Source organism: Poecile atricapillus, chromosome 32 (assembly GCF_030490865.1).
Source record: "Poecile atricapillus isolate bPoeAtr1 chromosome 32, bPoeAtr1.hap1, whole genome shotgun sequence".
Lineage (NCBI taxonomy): Eukaryota > Metazoa > Chordata > Aves > Passeriformes > Paridae > Poecile > Poecile atricapillus.
This window is the reverse complement of record NC_081280.1, coordinates 1,930,613-1,948,302: the sequence shown is the minus strand read 5'-3', so window position 1 is coordinate 1,948,302 and position 17,690 is coordinate 1,930,613. Positions and strand designations below refer to the sequence as shown.

Below are 17,690 nucleotides of genomic sequence, written 5' to 3'. Positions count from 1 at the left end.
TGGCTGCTGTCCCCTCTTTCCCCTTGCCCCCATTGTCTTTTGTCTCCCCCCAGCCCCCGGTGAAGAGCCTGGCTCTGTGTTCTCCATCAGCTCCTCGGTGGCACTGCCAGGCTGGGATGAGGAGCCCCTGAGCCTTCCCTGCTCCGGGCTGGACAAGCCCAGCTCCCTCAGCCTCTCCTCAGAGCCCAAGGGCTGCAGCCCCAGCTTGGAGGCCCTTGCGTGACCCTGCTCCAGCTGCCAGACATCTTTCCTGCCCTGGGGAAGCCAAGGCAGGCCCCAGGGACCGGGATAATGCATGTCCTTGATGTCCTGCTCACACAGCCCCGGCCCCTTGTCCCCGTGCCAGGCTCTGGGCTGGATCCTGTGCAACATCCTTAGGCTGTGGCTCCAGGAGCAGCGGGGGGATAGCGGGGGACAGGGGACCCCACTGGGCATGAACAGTGTTGGACTTCTCTGGGGGGGTCAGTGTGAGGGGGGGCTGGGGCAGAGTGACCAATGCAGTGACCTCACACAGCCCCCTCTGATGTCACAGCCTGCTCTGTGACGTCACACAACTGGTCTGTGATGTCACAAACCACTCTGTGATGTCACAGCCCACATTGTAATTTCACAGCCTGCTCTGTGATGTCTCAGCCTCTTCTGTGATGTCACAGCCTGTTCTGTGAAGTCATAGAATGCTCTATGATGTCAGATCTCCACCCTGTGATGTCACAGCCGGGCCTGTGACATCACATGACTGGTCTCTGATGTCACAAACCACTCTGTGATGTCACACAGCCACACTGTAATGTCTCAGAAAATTCTGTGATGTCACAGCCTGCTCTGTGACGTCACACAACTGGTCTTTGATGTCACAAATCACTTTGTGATGTCACACAACCACATTGTAATGTCACAGCCTGCTCTGTTATGTCACAACTGCTCTGTGATGTCACAGCCTGCTCTATGATTTCACATCCAAATCTGTGATGTCACAGTCAGTTCTGTGATGTCATATGTCCACCCTGTGATGTCACAGCCTGGCCTGTGACCTCACACAACTGGTCTCTGATGTCACAAACCACTCTGTGATGTCACACAACCACATTGTTATGTCTCAGCGAATTCTGTGATGTCAGAGCCTGCTCTGTGATGTCACAACCATCTCTGTGATGTCACAGCCTGCTCTGTGACATCACACAACTGGTCTCTGACGTCACAAACCACTCTGTGATGTCACACAGCCACATTGTAATGTCACAGCTTTCTCTGTGATGTCACATCCTGCTCTGTGATTACACAGCCTGTTCTGTGATGTCATAGAATGCTTTTTGATGTGACAAACCACTCTGTGATGTCACACCTGAACCCTGTGATGTCACACAGCCCCATTGTAATGTCACAGTGGATTCTGTGATGTCACAACCTGCTCTGTGATGTCACAGCGCATTCTTTGATGTCACAGCCTGATCTGTGACATAAAAGCCTTCTCTGTGATGTCACTGCCTGCTCTATGATGTCAGACCCCCACCCTGTGATGTCACAGCCTCCTCTGTGACATCACATGGAAATCTGTGATGTCACAGCCCACTCTGTGATGTCACTGCCTGCTCTATGATGTCAGATCTCCACCCCGTGATGTCACAGCCGTATCTGTGATGTCACAGAGACAGCCTATGATGTCACAGCTGCTCAATGACCTCACAGAACCCACTCTGTGATGTCACAGCCCACTCTGTCACCTCATGTCACCAGATGATAAATTGTCTACCCCAGGTGAGCACACACTGCTCCTTCTCCAAACCCACTGGCCCATGGACACCACACAATGCCCATTGTGGAAGGAGGGGAACTGGAAGTTCTCCAGCCTCAGTGTCCTGCCAGCTCAGCCAGGCCCACTGGAACATTGGGCTCCAGCACCAGCAGGGACCAGCAGAGAGAGCCCAGCACAGAAGAATGCATGTGGAAAGGGGAGGGGAAATATGTTCATCATTTTGGGCTCATGATTACCATATGTCTGTTTAGTCTGGGACAATCCATGAATGGGTGTGTGCAAAATACAGAATAGAAACAGAAACTTCCCTGTGCTCAGCATGCCCGGCTTTGGGAGGAGCTGTCCCCCCGAGCATCCGGCCACATAAAGAATGCTGCTTCTCAATGCTGCATTGCTGCTGAGGAGTTTTTATTTTAGGGAATTTTGGGCACACTCCCAGTGCCAAGGAAAGCTGTGTCTGCTGCTGTTCACAAACAGAGAAGGGCTGCTGGGAGATGTGGTGGTCAGAGGCTGCCTGGGGTACAGTGACCATGGAATAATCGAGTTTTCAATATTCTGGGACAGAAGCAGGGGCAGCAACAAAACTTCTACACTGGAATTATGGAGGGCAGACTTTGGCCAATTCAGGATGCAGATTTGGGGAGAACTGAATCAGGTACTGATTTTTGTAAGGGAAACAGCCCTTAAAAACAAAGGGGTCCAGGAAGGATGGACACACCTCAGGAAAGTAAACTTAAGGGGGAAGGAGCAGCCTGTCCCAGTGTGCCAAAAGATGAATCAGTGAGGAAAATGCCTGGCCTGGCTGGGCATGGAGCTTTTTCCAGGAACTCAGGGAAAACCATGGACACATCACCCTTGGACAGAAGGTCAGGAAACTCAGGAAATATTCAGGGATGTCTTTAGGTCATGCAGAAAGGAAATGAGAGAGGTGAAAGCTCAGTTAGGACTTAACCTGGCTGCTTCTGTAAAGGATAATAAAAATAATGTTATCAATACATTAATGGCAAAGGAAATTAAGTAAGGACAACCCCCATTCCTTATTGGGGGGGATAAGGTTCCCAAAGATGAGGAAGAGGACTATTGGGATCAGAGCACACAGGGCCAACTGAGTGATGTTAGAAAAGGTATTTTATTGCATAGTCCATCAGTCTCAGGGAAGGGTGAGACACTTAAGATGTTACATTCGACACCATCACTTCAAACTCCACCTAAATTTTAGTTACAATGTCTTTTATACACTTTTTAACCAATCAAGAGGTCACACAAAAGCTGAGCAGCATCTTCATAAACCGATCATCAATTGCTTTGTCTCACACGATGCTGCTGCAATGTGTCTTTTCTTATCCAACCATAGAACACTAGAGAAACTTCCATTGCTGCATCTGTAATTTCTTACTGACTTTAGAACAAGGTTATATGTGAAACTTCAAAATCTCTATGATCTAACTTAACATATTAGTTCCCTTATAGAAAGCATATTTCTACTTGCTGAAAGCATGTTTCAAACATATTTTGACTTAAATTACAAGCTTCTATTCTTCCTTCATGTTTGTACAGGTTCATTGTTGTAAAGGCCCAAGCCTTCCCCAAGGTCTCAGGTCAAACTCTGTGTCCATCTCTGTCTCTGGGCCTGGATGCTCAAGGCCCTGAGAGCTCTCTGTGCCTGCATTTCCCACCCAGCCCAGCTTGGGCTCCCCTGGCAGCTGCCTGAGGGTGCCCTGGGTGCCCTGGGCCAGAGCAGCAATAAAGAGATTGAACTGAGCTGGCCCCAGTCCTGAGCCCTGGGGACACCCCTGGATGTGGCTCCATTCCCCAGCACTCCTCGGGCCTGCCCATCCAGCCAGATTTTGAGCCGGGGAACAGATGCTGCAGAGGCTGTTGAATCAAGTTCCTGGGAGAAATCCCACAAGTTTGGGATTAGTGCAGCTGTGGCTCTGCACAAGAGAGCTCTTCAGCCACTTTCTCTCTTTTCCTCCCTCTGGCCATGGAGGCAGCTGGTGACTTCAGCGTGTGCCTCGTGTGTGCAAAGAGCAAATCTGTGCAGAATCGGGGCACGGAGGCTTTGGGGCACCTTGGCACCTGTGCTGGGCACAGAAGGTGTTTTCCATTGCACTGAGACTGTCTGCTGTGGAAAGTGGATGGAATATCCAGCAGAGGAATGACTTTTGTTTGGATGGAGCTGTGCCTTCCCTTGCTTTATTTGCTGACAAGGAATGAACATCCCTCTGTGTCTGGGGCAGCTCCTTCTGCAAGGAAAGCAGGTGGGAGTTGGAGCCAAGGAGCTGAAAGCTGCAGGCACAGCCTGGAGGGGAGGGAGCTCAGATTTGCACAAGGCTGCTCTGAGTGCCAGGGCTTGGATGAGGGAATTGGTGGGCTGGGGGTAGGGACAAAGTCTGATGGATTGTCAGCCGTGAAGGGTCTTGATTTTCAGATCTATTCAGAGTGCAGGAGGAGGTGCTGGGGATCAATATCAACCGGGGATTGCTGATATCAGTATATAAACATGAAAAGAATAAATGGGCAAAAAAATATTCTCTCTTTGTATTTTTTAAATGAAATATGTTGTTACAAATGGAGTGAACACTTAGCCAAGTCCTGCCTATGCTCAGGTTTCTGGCAGGAGCTCTGTTTCTGGTCACCTGCACCCCAAATTGCTCTTGCTCCCAAGTTCTATACAATGGCCCATTAGGTCGAATAGAAAATGAATTATTTACTGAATGGACTCAAGATTAACACACAAGAGACTTTAAACAGACTGCTTCCTACCCAGGATAACCAAAAGAAGTCCTAGTGGATACAAACACAGTGCACAATCAAGTTACCTGTATTACAGCTCGTGAAGAGCTGGCACAGATTAGGAGTCAATGGAACTCAGCACCCAATTGATGGTGGAGCACACATGGAGCCCTTTCTTTCCCTCAGCTTCCAGAAAGGAACCACCAAGATGCATCCAGGCTTGGGACAGAAGCCCTGCCCGTTTCCAGGGACTATGCAGAAGAGTTGTGCTTTGTGCAAGTTTTGTGTAGCTTTTCTAGTTTGTCAAGTGAAGTGTGTGTCAGTCCAGAATCCAAGGCTCATCTCCCTTCAGGCTGCTCTCAAGGCAAGATGTTTCTGGCCAGCTGGGAACTGCAGCTCCCTGGCAGCAGAGAGAAGTCAGGACAGGACAGATGTCCGGCCTGGGTTATCTGCCCAGTTCCTGTGAGGGGGAGATGCCCTGAGTTCTGGCCCCAGCTGCTGGACAGAGCAGAGGAGCCCTTCTGTGGCCCAGAGGAAGTCCTGCTCCAGGAACCTCCTGGAACCAAGGGGCCCTTGTGACACTTTGGAACTACAGAGACCATTGCTGAGTACGGAACCTCATGGAACCAAAAGCCCATTGTGACAGATCAGGGCCTGGTGGAACCAAAAAGAGCATTGTGACCCCGTGGGGCTCCATGGAGCCAAATATCCACTGGGACAGTGCAGAACCTCATGGAACCCAGGGCCTCTGTGACACTGCAGGGCCTCAGTCAAGGAGTGCAAAGGTCTCAAACATTCCTTGCAGGGTTCTGCCTTGCGGAAGGGGAACCTCCTTGGTGGCACCTTGGGCTGGCACACACTTGAGGAGTGCGTCTGTTTTCAACAATGGAACTTGGGAGTTTTAGATTGCGTAAAAAAAATGGGAAAAACCTCTCTTTCCTGAGTGCAGGCAGCTCTCCAAGCAAAGCAGGTCCCAGGTGAGGGAGGACAGAGAGGATGGGGTTGGGGAATGTGGAGCAAGGTTGTCCACACTGGCTCACACCTCAAGGCACAGCTTCTCTGAGCAGGCCAGACCTCCTGAGGAGAGACCCTGGGTCAATATCAATCACAGAATGCTGCAGTCACCTCTGCTCCAAAGAGAGCAGCAATAAAATACATCCTTTATAACAGGAATGTGCATTTCCTAGAAGCTGTTATAAATACATATTATAATATTGGCTTTTCACAAGGATGAAGATGAATGCTCTATGTATCACGTTCCAATGGCTTTGCTGTAACAGTCGATAGAGGATGTTTGAACTGTCTGCTCAGTTGGGATAACTCCAGTGAACAGATGATGGGGACCCTGCTGCTATCAACACTCAGCGGCTGTGGAAAGAAGGAGCCAAGGCCCAAATTCAAAGGTGAGAAGAAGAGGATTAAAACCACAAGCCAAGACACAGGCATGCTGTAAAAAGGCAGACCCAAGGAGTGGCCATGCTAAACAGTTCCTGGGAAATGTAAAGTAGTTAATGGGAAAGTCTGAATATGCATAAAGTCTATGAATATGCATCAGGTGATGCAATAGAAATGGGATATAAAGGGTGTTTCCAAAACATCAGGGGTGCTCTTGGCAGAGGGCCAAGCCCCCAGCCCTTTTAACCCTTTGCTTTATTGTCTTTGTCTCCTTCTGACTTTCTTATTAAACCTTTCAGAATTGAAAAGGAAAGTGAATGTCATTTTTCACAGGTGCCCAGATGGGAAATTGGGACTGAAAAAGCGGAATTTGTCTGGAAAAGGAACATTTTGGCCCAAAACTGGGGGTTTGCGCAACAAAAGGAGCAGTTTCAATGCAAAATGAGATTTCAGATTAAAACGAATGGGAGTCTGATGCTAAAAGGTCAACCCAGGCGAGCCAATGTCAGCCAGAGGGGAAATTTGCAGTAAGAAAGGGAGATCTGGGATGAAAAAGCGGAGTTTGGGCCAGAATAAAGGGAGCTTGGGCCCAAAAATGGAGAATTTGGGGCCAAAAAAGAGGAATTTGTGTGCCCAGATGTTTTGGCTGTGTCTGGAGGTCTCTCCGTCCCCCAGCTCTGCCACAACAAATCCCAGAGAGACGTCCCGGGAAGGAGCCGCCGCCCGGGGTTTCCAGGCAGTTGCCAGGCAGGGGGAACCCTCAGGAGCACGGGCAGAGGCTTCAGGTGATCTTTCAGCTCTTTGAGAAGCCATTTCTGCTCTGTGATCAGCTCTGTTCAGCCCAGCCAGCTCCCTTCAGGGGTTCCCCTGCCGACGCAGAGCAGAGACGCGAGACCATGTGGCGTTCCACAGAGTGTCTTTAATGCAGGCTCCAGCCAAGGGGGCCGTGATGGGCCGAGCTGAGCTGGGCAAAAGCCGGGGTTTTGATAGGGAAGGGGGGAATCGGGAAGGGCACCAAGGGTCTGGGAGCGGGATGAGATGGCCAGGAGTTAACAGGGAGATAACATGGGCTCCTGAGGCAGGAGGGGCTCCACAGCTCAGTCACCGTCACTCGGCGCTTTTGTCTCATCTTAGGGGACAGATCTCCAGGGCGGGAGCCTGGCAGAGGACTGGGCTTCCTCCACTGCCAGGTGGGAACTTTGGACCACAAAGAGGGAGTTTTGGTGCTGAAAGGGAGAATTTGGGCTTAAAAAGGGGGAATTTGGGCACTTGGGTGAGAAATGTGGACCCAAAAACGAGGAATTTGAGGCTAAAAAATAGGAATTTGGGTGACTAGATGGGAAATGTGGACCTAAAAAGGGGAGTTTGGATTCAGGAAGAGAGGCTTTGGGTGAGAAAAAAAGAAATTCGGGCCCAAAAAAAGGTAATTTAGGCCTAAAAAAAGGAGAATTTAGGCACCCAGATGTGAAATTTGGAGCCAGAAGGGGAAATTTGGTGTTAAAAGGGAGAATTTTGGCCTAAAAAAAAGGAATTTGGGTGCCCAGATGGGAAATTTGGGCCCAGAAAGGGACTTTGCAACCAAAAAAGGGGAATTTGGACACAAAAAGCAGAATATGGGTCGCTTTATTCACCAAAACCAGAAATTTTGGGTGAAAAAAGGAGAATTGGGGTGTCCAAAAAAAAGGGAAGTTTGGATCCCAGAAGGAGGAGTTTTTGCGCTGAAAGACAGAATTTGGGCACAGAAAACCAGAATTTAGGTGCTCAGGTGGGAAATTTGGAAGCCAAAAGGGGAATTTGAGTCCAAAATAATGGAAATCAGAACCAAAAAAAGGGAAATTTGGGTGCCCAGATGGGAAATGTGGACCCTGAAGGGGGAATTTGGCTCCCAAAAGGAACATTTTGGCCCAAAACTGGGGGTTTGAGCAACAAAAAGGGGCAGTTTAGATGTAAAAATGGGAGTTTAGATTAAAACAAATGGGAGTCTGATGCTAAAAGGTCAACCCAGGTGAACCAATGGCAGCCAGGGGGGAATTTTGGGGCAAGAAAGGGAGATTTGGGATGAAAAAGAGAAGTTTGGGCCAGAAAAAGGGGTAGATTGTGTCCAAAACAAGGACAGTTTGGTCCCAAAAGTAGGAATTTGGGTCCTCAGGTGGGAAGTTTGTACCTGAAATGGGGACTTCTGGCCCAGAAAGGGAGAATTTGGGCCTAAAAAAAGGGGAATTTGCTTGCTCAGATGAGAAATTCGAACCCCAAATGGGAGTTTTGGGGCTGAAAGGCAGAATTACTGCCTAAAAAGGGGAAATTTGGGCACTCAGGTAGGGTATTTGAACCCAAAGAGAAGAATTTGGGGGCAAAAATGGGTACTTTGGTGCCAAAAAAGGGGAATTTTGGTGCCCAGATGAGAAATTTAGACCCAGAAAGGGAATGTGGTTCTAAAATGGACCGTTTGGCCTAAAACTGGGGGTTTGAGCAACAAAAAGGGTTAGTTTAGACCCAAAAATGAGAGTTTGGATTAAACAAACAATGGGAGACTGACGCTAAGAGATCAACTCAGGTGAGCCAGTGGCAGCCAGGGGGGAAATTTGTGGCAAAAAGGGGAGATTTGGGATGAAAAAGGGGAGTTTGGGCCAGGAAAAAGAAGTTTGGGTGCAAAAAGGAGAATTCTGGCCTAAAAAAGGAAAATTTGGGCGCCCAAATGGGAAGTTTGGACCAAAGCAGGGAAATTTGGGATCCAGTGGGAAACTTGGAAACAAAAAGCGGAATATGGGTCCAAAACCCAGAAATTTGGGCTGAAAAAAGGAGAATTGGCATGCCCAAAAAAAGAGAAGTATGGACGCGGAAGGGGGAGTATTGGCACAGAATTTGGGCCTAAAAAAGCAGAATTGGGGTGCTCAGGTGGGAAATTTGGAAGCCAAAAGGGGAATTTGAGTCCAAAATAATGGAAATCAGAACCAAAAAAAGGGGAATTTGGGTGCCCAGATGGGAAATGTGGACCCTGAAGGGGGAATTTGGCTCCCAAAAGGAACATTTTGGCTCAAAACTGGGGGTTTGAGCAACAAAAGGGGGCAGTTTAGATGTAAAAATGGGAGTTTGGATTAAAACAAATGGGATTCTGTTGCCAAAAGGTCAACCCAGGTGAGCCAACGGTAGCCAGGGAGGAAATCTGTGGCAAGAAATGGAGATTTGGGATGAAAAAAGGGAGTTTGGGCCAAAGAAATGGGGAGATTAGGTCAAAAAGTGAGAATTTGGGCACAAAAGTGGGAATCTGGGGACAAAAAACAACATTGTGGGCACTCAGTGGGACATTTGCACTCAAAAAGTAGAATTTGAGCCTAAAAAGGAGGAAATTGAGCACTCAGGTGGAAAATTTCGATGCCAAAAAGGGAATCTGGGTTTAAAAAATGGAAACCTGGACCAAAAAATGGTGAATTTGGGTGCCCAGACAGGAAATATGGACCCAAAAGGGAATATTGGCTCCTAAAAGGAACAGTTTGGCCCAACACTGAGGGTTTGAGCAGCAAAATGGGGAAGTTTAGATGTAAAAATGAGAGTTTGGATTAAAACAATGGGAGTCTGATGCTAAAAGGTCAACCCAGGTGAGCCAATGGCAGCAATTTGTGGCAAAAGGGGGAGATTTGGGCTGAAAATGAGAAATTTGGGCCAGGAAATAGGGTGTTTGGGTCCAAAAAGGGGAATTTGGGCCAGAAAAGGGCAAAATTGGGCACTCAAGGGGGGAAATTTGGGCCCAGAAAGGGGAGTTTGTGTCCAGGAAAGGAGAATTTGAGTCCAAAGAGGGGGAATTTGGGCAGCAAGATGTGACAATTGGACCCCAAAAAGGGGGAATTTGGCTCCAAAAGAAACAGTTTGGCCCAAAACTTGGTGTCTGAGCAGCAAAAAGGGGCACTTTACATGTAAAAATGAGAGTTGAGATTAAAACAAATGGGAGTCTAATTCTAAATGGTCAACCCAGGTGAGCCAACAGCAGCCGGGGGGAAATTTGGGGCAAGAAAGGGAGATTTGGGATGAAAAGGGGGATTTGGGGCCAGAATAAAAGGGAATTTGTGTCCAAAAAGGGAGAATTTGGGCCTAAAAAAGCCCAAAAAATTTGGGTGTCCAGACGGGAAATTTGGACCAAAAAGGGGTAATTTGGACCGAAAAGGAGGAATTTGGAACAAAAAGGTGGGAATTTGGGCACTCAGGTGAGAAATTTGGACCCAGCAGAGGAAATTCGAATTCGAGTCTTAGCAAGCGAGTAAAGAAATCAGGGGGGGACTCTCTCCCTGGTTTGCATTCCACAGTTTATTTCTGTGAAGGGGAATCCAAAGGGCGAAAGACAAAGGATTTGGGGTCTGGGGGTCTCTTTTAACAGGGTTTCTCGGAGGGAGGGAACATCAGAGAGAGAAACAATTCTTTTTCTCAGCTAGTACATCTTAGAAACTTTCTACAAATCAAGGTTACACACATCAAGATAAGAAATAACAGACAGCAACTTCTTCAAATGGCCACAAAGGTGTAGGAGTATTCTCCAGAGAGGGGCAGAGGGGGAGAGAGGGGGGCTTGGTTTCCTGGCAGCACAGGGGGGAAAGAAAGGGAAGGTAAGAATGCCCTCTCAGCTTCCACAGCTCAGAGGCATTCTGGGACAGGAAAAACAGAGTTACAAACTCCCGGGTTGGAAAGAAGGGTCTTTCTGCTGTCACCCCCGCGCTTTCCCGGCCTAGCGAAACTTCCAGCAGCTGGAAATGCCAGCAGGGTCTTCTCTTTACTCTATCCGGCCTCTCGCCCTGGAGCTGAGGAGAAAAACTTCAGTGACCATGGGAACCTGACTTCAGGTAAGCAATAGGAGAAAGAGAAGTGTGGGGGGGAATCACAACTAAAATAGGGGAAAAGATCCATTTCAAGCTATCAACTACTAACAGAAACTAACTTAACAACATTCTAACAACTTTACCACAACAAAAGGTGAATTTGGGTGCCCAGATAGGAAATGTGGACCCAAAAGGGAAAATTTGGTTCCTAAAAGGAACAGTTTGGCCCAAAGCTGGGGGTTTGAGCAACAAAAAAGAGCAGTTTAGATGTAAAAATGAGAGTTTTGATTAAAAAAATTGGAGTCTGATGCTAAAAGGTGAACCCACGTGAGCCAATGCCAGCCAGGGGGAAAATTTGGGGGAAGAAAGGGAGATTTGGGATGAAAAAGGGGATTTGGAGCCAGAATAAAAGGGAGTTAGTATCCAAAAGTGGGCATTTTTTTGATCAACAAAAAGTGGCAATTTGGATTATAAAGTGAGAGTTTGGATTAAAACAAAGGGGAGTCTCTTGCCTGAAAAGGGAGTTAGGCAAAAAATAAAAGACAGTTTCGTCCCAAAAGGGGGATTTTGGAACCAAAAAGGTTTATTTTGGATCTAAAAAAAAGGGAATTTGTGGCCAAAATGGAGAGTAATGAAACCAGGAGCTTGTAATTAACTCATGTTAATGAAAGTGTGGACATGATTATAACTTGGATCAGCCCCACGCTGGATTTGGGGCTGAGCCCAGGAGCCTCAGGCACTGAGAGAAGGGTGAAGAAGCTGCTCCAGGAGTCCAAAGGCAAAGTCCAAGTCCCTTGGAGCATCAGTGGCCCCAGTGAGGGCAGGGAGTGGCAAAGGCTCCCCAGGGAGTGGGGAGAGCAGATCCTGGAGGCCAGGACTGCAGGGAGCCAAAGGCTGTGAGCAGGAACTGCAATGCTGAGCAAGCCCTGGCTGGCTGGAGGCAGCAGAAAGGCCAAGCCCTGAGCCCAGGCCTGGCACAGCAGGGCCTGTCCCTCACGGGGGGCTCGGGGCTGTTTGTGGGGCAGGGGGATGTGAGGGGCAGCAAGGACAAATGCCATCAACCTGTGGGACCCTGCAGATCCTCATGGAACCAAGGGCCAGCGGGAGCCAGCAGGGCCTGACGGAAACAAGAGGCCACTGGGAGCCTGCGGGGCTGCAACAGCCACAACACTCCAATGATGGCGGCAACCAAAGGCTCCTTGACTTGCCTTTGGTGCACGGGACAAACCCCCAGCAGATATTCTCAAGGGACACAGAGGCAAAGAATATTCTTAGTTGCAAGGGACCCCCAAGGACCAGCAATTCCAGCTGTCAAGTGAATGGCCCACACAGGGATTGAAGCCACAGCCTCGCTGATATCAGCACCATGCTCCGACCAACGGAGCTCAGAGGTGAAAACCACACAGAATTTTACTGGCAAAGTACAGAGAACCAAGGAACTTGGGCAAAGCATTTAATACAACATCCAGTTGAACATAAAACACTTTCCACAGCAGTGACTGCATTAAGTTAGCCCATTTAACCTGGAAACCTTTAACCCTTGAGGTGTTAAGGTACCCAAAATCATTCACTGCAGAGCCAGAGAAGCACTGAGGAATGATCCTGGACACACAGGTCAGGGCAGGCACTTGTTTTTATTTAAATGCACAGGGAACAGACCTCTTGCAGGTCTTTGTGTTTCAAAAAAAAGGTAGATATTCATGTAGAAATACAAAAAGTAATACTACAGTATCTGTAAATCACACAACAACAGTAGAAAAAGTTACCAATGAATAAATGCACAAATAGGGAAAACTAAGGCTGAGATTCAAAAGAGTTACATTCAAAAGTCTCTGCAACAGAAATGAGAGAGTTTAATACTTCTGAAAATACAGAGTCATCAATTTTCTCAGGGCAGCCTTGAGCTCCTGGTTCCTCAGGCTGTAGATGAGGGGGTTCAGGGCTGGAGGCACCACCGAGTACAGAACTGACACCGCCAGATCCAAGGATGGGGAGGAGATGGAGGGGGGCTTCAGGTAGGCAAAGACTGCAGTGCTGAGGAACAGGGAGAGCACGGCCAGGTGAGGGAGGCAGGTGGAAAAGGCTTTGTGCCGTCCCTGCTCAGAGGGGATCCTCAGCACAGCCCTGAAGATCTGCACATAGGAGAAAACTATGAACACAAAACAACCAAAATGTAGAAAAGCACTTAGCATAATGAGCCCAAGTTCCCTGAGGTAGGATTTGGAGCAGGAGAGCTTGAGGATGTGTGGGATTTCACAGAAGAACTGGCCCAGGGCATTGCCCTGGCACAGGGGCAGGGAAAATGTATTGGCTGTGTGCAGCAGAGCGTAGAGAAAGCCACTGGCCCAGGCAGCTGCTGCCATGTGGGCACAAGCTCTGCTGCCCAGGAGGGTCCCGTAGTGCAGGGGTTTGCAGATGGACACGTAGCGGTCGTAGCACATGATGGTCAGCAGGGAAAACTCTGCTGAGATGAAAAAGACAAACAGAAAGAGCTGTGCAGCACATCCTGAGTAGGAGATTTCTCTGGTGTCCCAGAGGGAATTGTGCATGGCTTTGGGCACAGTGGTGCAGATGCAGCCCAGGTCAGTGAGGGCCAGGTTGAGCAGGAAGAAGAACATGGGGCTGTGCAGGTGGTGGCTGCAGGCTATGGCACTGATGATGAGGGTGTTGCCCAGGAGGGCAGCCAGGGAGATGCCCAGGAAGAGGCAGAAGTGCAGGAGCTGCAGCTGCCGTGTGTCTGCCAGGGCCAGCAGGAGGAAGTGGCTGAAGGAGCTGCTGTTGGACATTTCTTCACTCTGGACATGGTTGACTGTTGAAAGAAGACATTGAAAAGCTTGGAGAGATTTCCTTGAGTCAATTCTATGCTATTTTCTTACAAATTTACTCAAAATTACTTCTCTTTCTCTGGGGAAATTTCATTCACTTTTTTTTTTTTTCATTTTTGAGCTTGAGTTTTTCTGCTAAGTTACTGTTCCTTTCTGTGAATGGGCAGAAATCCTCTTTCAGCATTGCTCTCAGCCTGAGCACTGGGGAGCCCAGAGGGAAATCAGGGCTCCCTGTGCCCCAGGGCACTCAGACCTGCTGGTCCCACACAGGAGCCCTTTGATCATTACACCTCCCTCTGTTTCAGGTTGGCTAAACATAAAACATGCTTGAAAAATAAAGCAGCCCCTTTTAAGGCTCCGATTTGAAAATAATTTTCCTAAACATCTTTTTGTCTCTGTGCAGCTGGACAGGGAGGGATACCCAGGGCTGGGCTGGCTCTCTGCCTGGAGTTGTGCCTATTGGGAGCTGTTTCTCTCTATCCAAGCCTTGTCCCTGCCAGTGCTCCCCAGCCCAGCCCAGCCCTGGGGGCTCAGCTCTGCCCTGCACACCCCTCCCAGCACAGGCACTGCCCAGGGCCATCTCCCTGCCAGCAGGGCCTTAAGGGCAGCTCAGACAAACAGAGATGCTGCAAGCCAAGGTGCTGCTGCTGCTGGCTGTGGCTAGAGGAGGCTGAGGAGGCACTTTGGGAGGGAGAGCTGAGGCAGCTCTGCTGATGCCCAGGGTGACAGTGCAGGAGTCTCAGTGACACAGACAAAGCTGACAGCCCCTTGCCCTTTCCTTTAGGAGAAAGCCGAGAGCAGCCCTGGCCATGCAGCACCATCTCCACGGCAGGAGGAATCTGCCCTGATGGGGGTCACTCCTTCCCCCTCCAACTTCTCCCCACCGCCCACGGGGAGCTCCCAGGCAGGCTGAGAGCTGCCCCTGGCAGGTGGCAGATGCTCTGGGCTGGCAAAGAGCCCTCAGGGCTGCAGGAGCTGCTCTGCAGGACAGCCCTGGGCAGCCCTGGCTGCAGCCCCAGCTTCAGCCCCTGCAGCTGTCCCTGGCAGCAGGAGCCGTCCTGCCCTGTCCCTCTGAGGGTGCCCAGGGCAGCCCCGCTCTGCAGCACATCCTCCCCAAACCACAAACGGCAGCAGAGACATCCCTACAGTCATGTCAGTGCTGTCATGGGGCAGCTTTAGGAGATCCCCGCAGCCAGAGACTTACTGTGCCAGCAGTTGGGAGCATTTCTCCATGAAGAAGCTCAGACTTGTCCTTCCAGTTGCTTTAAGGCACCCAGGTAGCTGCAGGCAGTGCCCTCAGCTCTGCTGGGCTGGGAGAAAAGCTGCTCATCAGGAGAAATGTCTTTTTGAAGCTCTTCTTGGTTGCCAGGAGCTGCCTCTGTGCCAGGAGCTTGGCCCAGCTCATCAACAGCACCAGGATTTTAATGACCCTCTCAGGGCTTTGGTGTTGTTTCCACCAGACTCAGTCCCTGAGAGAGTGTTCAAAAAACTTCTCAAGAAGTTTAACTCAATGTTAAATTGGCACTCCAATTTAAAGTTTCAATTCAAAGTTTCTTGAAGTTTTAATGGGTCCCACTGAGAGACACGACTGGGAAAGTGTCCCCAGGTTCCAGGGAGAGCAGAACACTGCAGGCACTGATGACAGGTGGGGACAAGCAAGGGAAAGGTGTCTGTGGTGCTGAGCAAAGCTGGATGTGTTTCAGGAGTGCCAAGGGCCAAGGGCTGAGCCCCAGCCCCTGGCAAGGCAGATGCTGTCCCTCCCTCATTGCTCAGGGCTCTTCCCGGGGCACTGTGTCACAATCTGCAAGGTGGGATTCATGATGTGGTTCTTTTAGTTGGTCTTAGAGTACAAAAGATTATCAGCAAGGGCTGCACAAGTTGCCTCTGGCAGGGCCTTGCAGCTGCTGCCCATCCCTGTGCCCTCTCCAGCCCAGGCTGCCCTACGGTGTCCATGCCCTGCGCCTCTGGCCCTGCAGGCTGTCGTCATCCCCCGGCTGCCCCAGCTCGCTGGCCCCTTCCTTTGCTGACAGCTCTGCGTCCTGCCTGCCTCTGCCTGGCCACACAAAGCCTTGGCCTTGATACCAAAAGGGTTCATTCAATTTTTACCGTGCCTGTGAAATTCTAGCACAGGAACAAGGCATGCAGGGCCTGCTTTCTCAACAAGGATGGTTGAGAGAAAAGAAGACATCTGGCTCAAGGGTGCAGCGATGGGAAAAACAAGGACTGAATCTGGGAACTCGGGGTTTGGTTTTATGGAAGTGGGTAAATTGTAATATGCATTTAGCCACTGTATAAAAGCAACACACTGGGAGAATCACATGTCCATGTCAGGTTAGGAGTTATCCCATGTTGGACCTCAGGCCTGAATAAATGATGCCCTCTTAAACACCAAATTAGTGTTAAGGAGACTTACTCTGATGTTTCAGAGCCTTGCTGATGGTGGGGCCTCACAGAACCAAGGAGTCAGCTGTGACACTGGGCAAACTCATGGAACAAAGGGTCCATTTTGACACAGCAGAACCCCACAGAACCAAAATCCATTTTGGCACATTGGGGCCACGTTGAACCAATGGTCCATGGTGACACTGAGGAACCTCTTGGAACCAAGGGGCCTTTCTGACACAGCAAGGCCTTGTGGAACCCTGGTCCATGGTGACACCATGGAACCGCACGGAACCAAGGTGACCATGTTCTACTACAGAACCTCATGGAACAAAGGGCCCATGGTGACACTGCAGAACCAAGGAGACCATGGTGACACTATGGGGCATCATGGAACCGAGGGTCCATTGTGACTCTGCTACCAAAAATGGGAAAAAATAAAAGAAACTGTTTCACAGCAAGGGAGCAGTAAGAAGCAGCATTCTTTATTCAGCCAGATGCACAAGGGGGAATAGCTCTTCCCAAAGGTGTGCATGCTGGGTACAGGAAAGTTCCTGCTTGTGGACTGTATTTTACATCCATGTCCACTGACTGTCACAGAATAAACATACATATGATAATCATTTCTCTGAAATCATTAACATATTTTCTCTCACCTTCACAGCGGTGTTCTTCTGTCCTGGGGGTCTCTTTGGTGGTCCCTGGTGCTTGGTGATGCCAGAGTCAGACCTGACTGCCCGGTGAACTGGTAAAAGCTGGCACAAGTGGAGCTGGTCGCTTTCCGATTCTCCTTCTTACACAACGGGCATGGTGCAGTTCCATGGGTCAGGGGGTTTTGAAGAACAAGAACTGTGTGTGCTCACCAGCTGGAGATGGTTTTTCATCTGGTAACATCCCCCCTTGGAGGCTTGTGAAGCTTCTCTTCTCTTCAAGCCTTGCTAAGCCTCCCATCTGTGGTGTCTGCTGGAATTCAATGCCCTCCCCATCCCACAGCAGCCCTGCCTTTCCCTCCTGCAGCCTTGGTCTCCAGCACAGCCGTGGAGGCTCTTTGGGCTCTGGACTTTTCCTGCAGCCACCAAGGGCAGCTGAGCTCTGCCCTTGCCACAGCCAGCCCTGGCCAGCACAGGCCATGCTCAGCAATTCCTTGTCTGTGCCTGGCCTTGCTGCCAGCCCCGGCAGCGGCTCCATGGCCCCTTTGTGCCCCGCTGGCCCAGCCATGGTGCCCCAGCCCCTGGGCAGGCCCAGCCCAGGGCAGGAGCATTGCGGGTGGGCACGGCCCCTGTGCCGTGGTGCCCACAGCAGCCCTGGGGCTCTGTGCCCCATGGCCTCCCTGCTGGGCAGCCTCTCCCAGCTCCTGCAGAGCCCGTGGCACCTGTGGGCCTGCACACACAGCCCTGCCCCGGGCTCTGCCGGGCTCTGCGCCAGCACAGAGGCCGGGCAGGGCTGGCCATGGCCAGCAACAGGCCCTGAGCCCTGCAGGAGGATGGAGCTGGGCCACAGCCAAACTCAGCCCAGGCCAAACCTGGGCTCAGCAGCCAGGGCTGGCAGCACCTGGGGACAGAGCCTGGCAGTGACAAATGTCCTGGGCCCCCTCCCTGCCCTTCTCATGCCACCAAGGGCACAGAGCAGCCTCCTCTCTCGGCCACTTGCCTGTTTTCAATCCCTTGCCCTGTAGGCGCTGGCCCTGCCCCACAAGGCCTGGGCTGAGTCCTGTCCCTGCACGCTCACCCAGGCTGAGATGGACACTGCTGGTTTCTCTGGCAGGCTCTCTGAGCCCAGCCCAGCTCCCTCCAA

At 50.4% G+C, this 17,690-nt stretch overlaps 1 protein-coding gene across 2 annotated transcripts; it reads right to left on the bottom strand.

Moving 5' to 3' along the window:
• Positions 1-12,540: 12,540 nt before the first annotated feature.
• Positions 12,541-17,302, bottom strand: LOC131590208 (olfactory receptor 14J1-like). Of its 2 annotated transcripts, XM_058860154.1 has the most exons (4): positions 16,760-17,302; positions 16,553-16,641; positions 14,719-14,824; positions 12,541-13,498 (listed from the first exon to the last, which is right to left on the bottom strand). In XM_058860154.1, exon 4 carries the CDS (start codon positions 13,473-13,475, stop codon positions 12,543-12,545), a length of 933 nt encoding a protein of 310 aa, XP_058716137.1. In that variant the 5' UTR covers positions 13,476-13,498; positions 14,719-14,824; positions 16,553-16,641; positions 16,760-17,302; the 3' UTR covers positions 12,541-12,542. The 2 variants fall into 2 exon arrangements, with proteins under 2 accessions (XP_058716137.1, XP_058716138.1); XM_058860155.1 differs by lacking the exons at positions 16,553-16,641; positions 16,760-17,302 and having other exon boundaries at positions 14,719-14,876.
• Between the last annotated feature and the right edge of the window lie 388 nt (positions 17,303-17,690).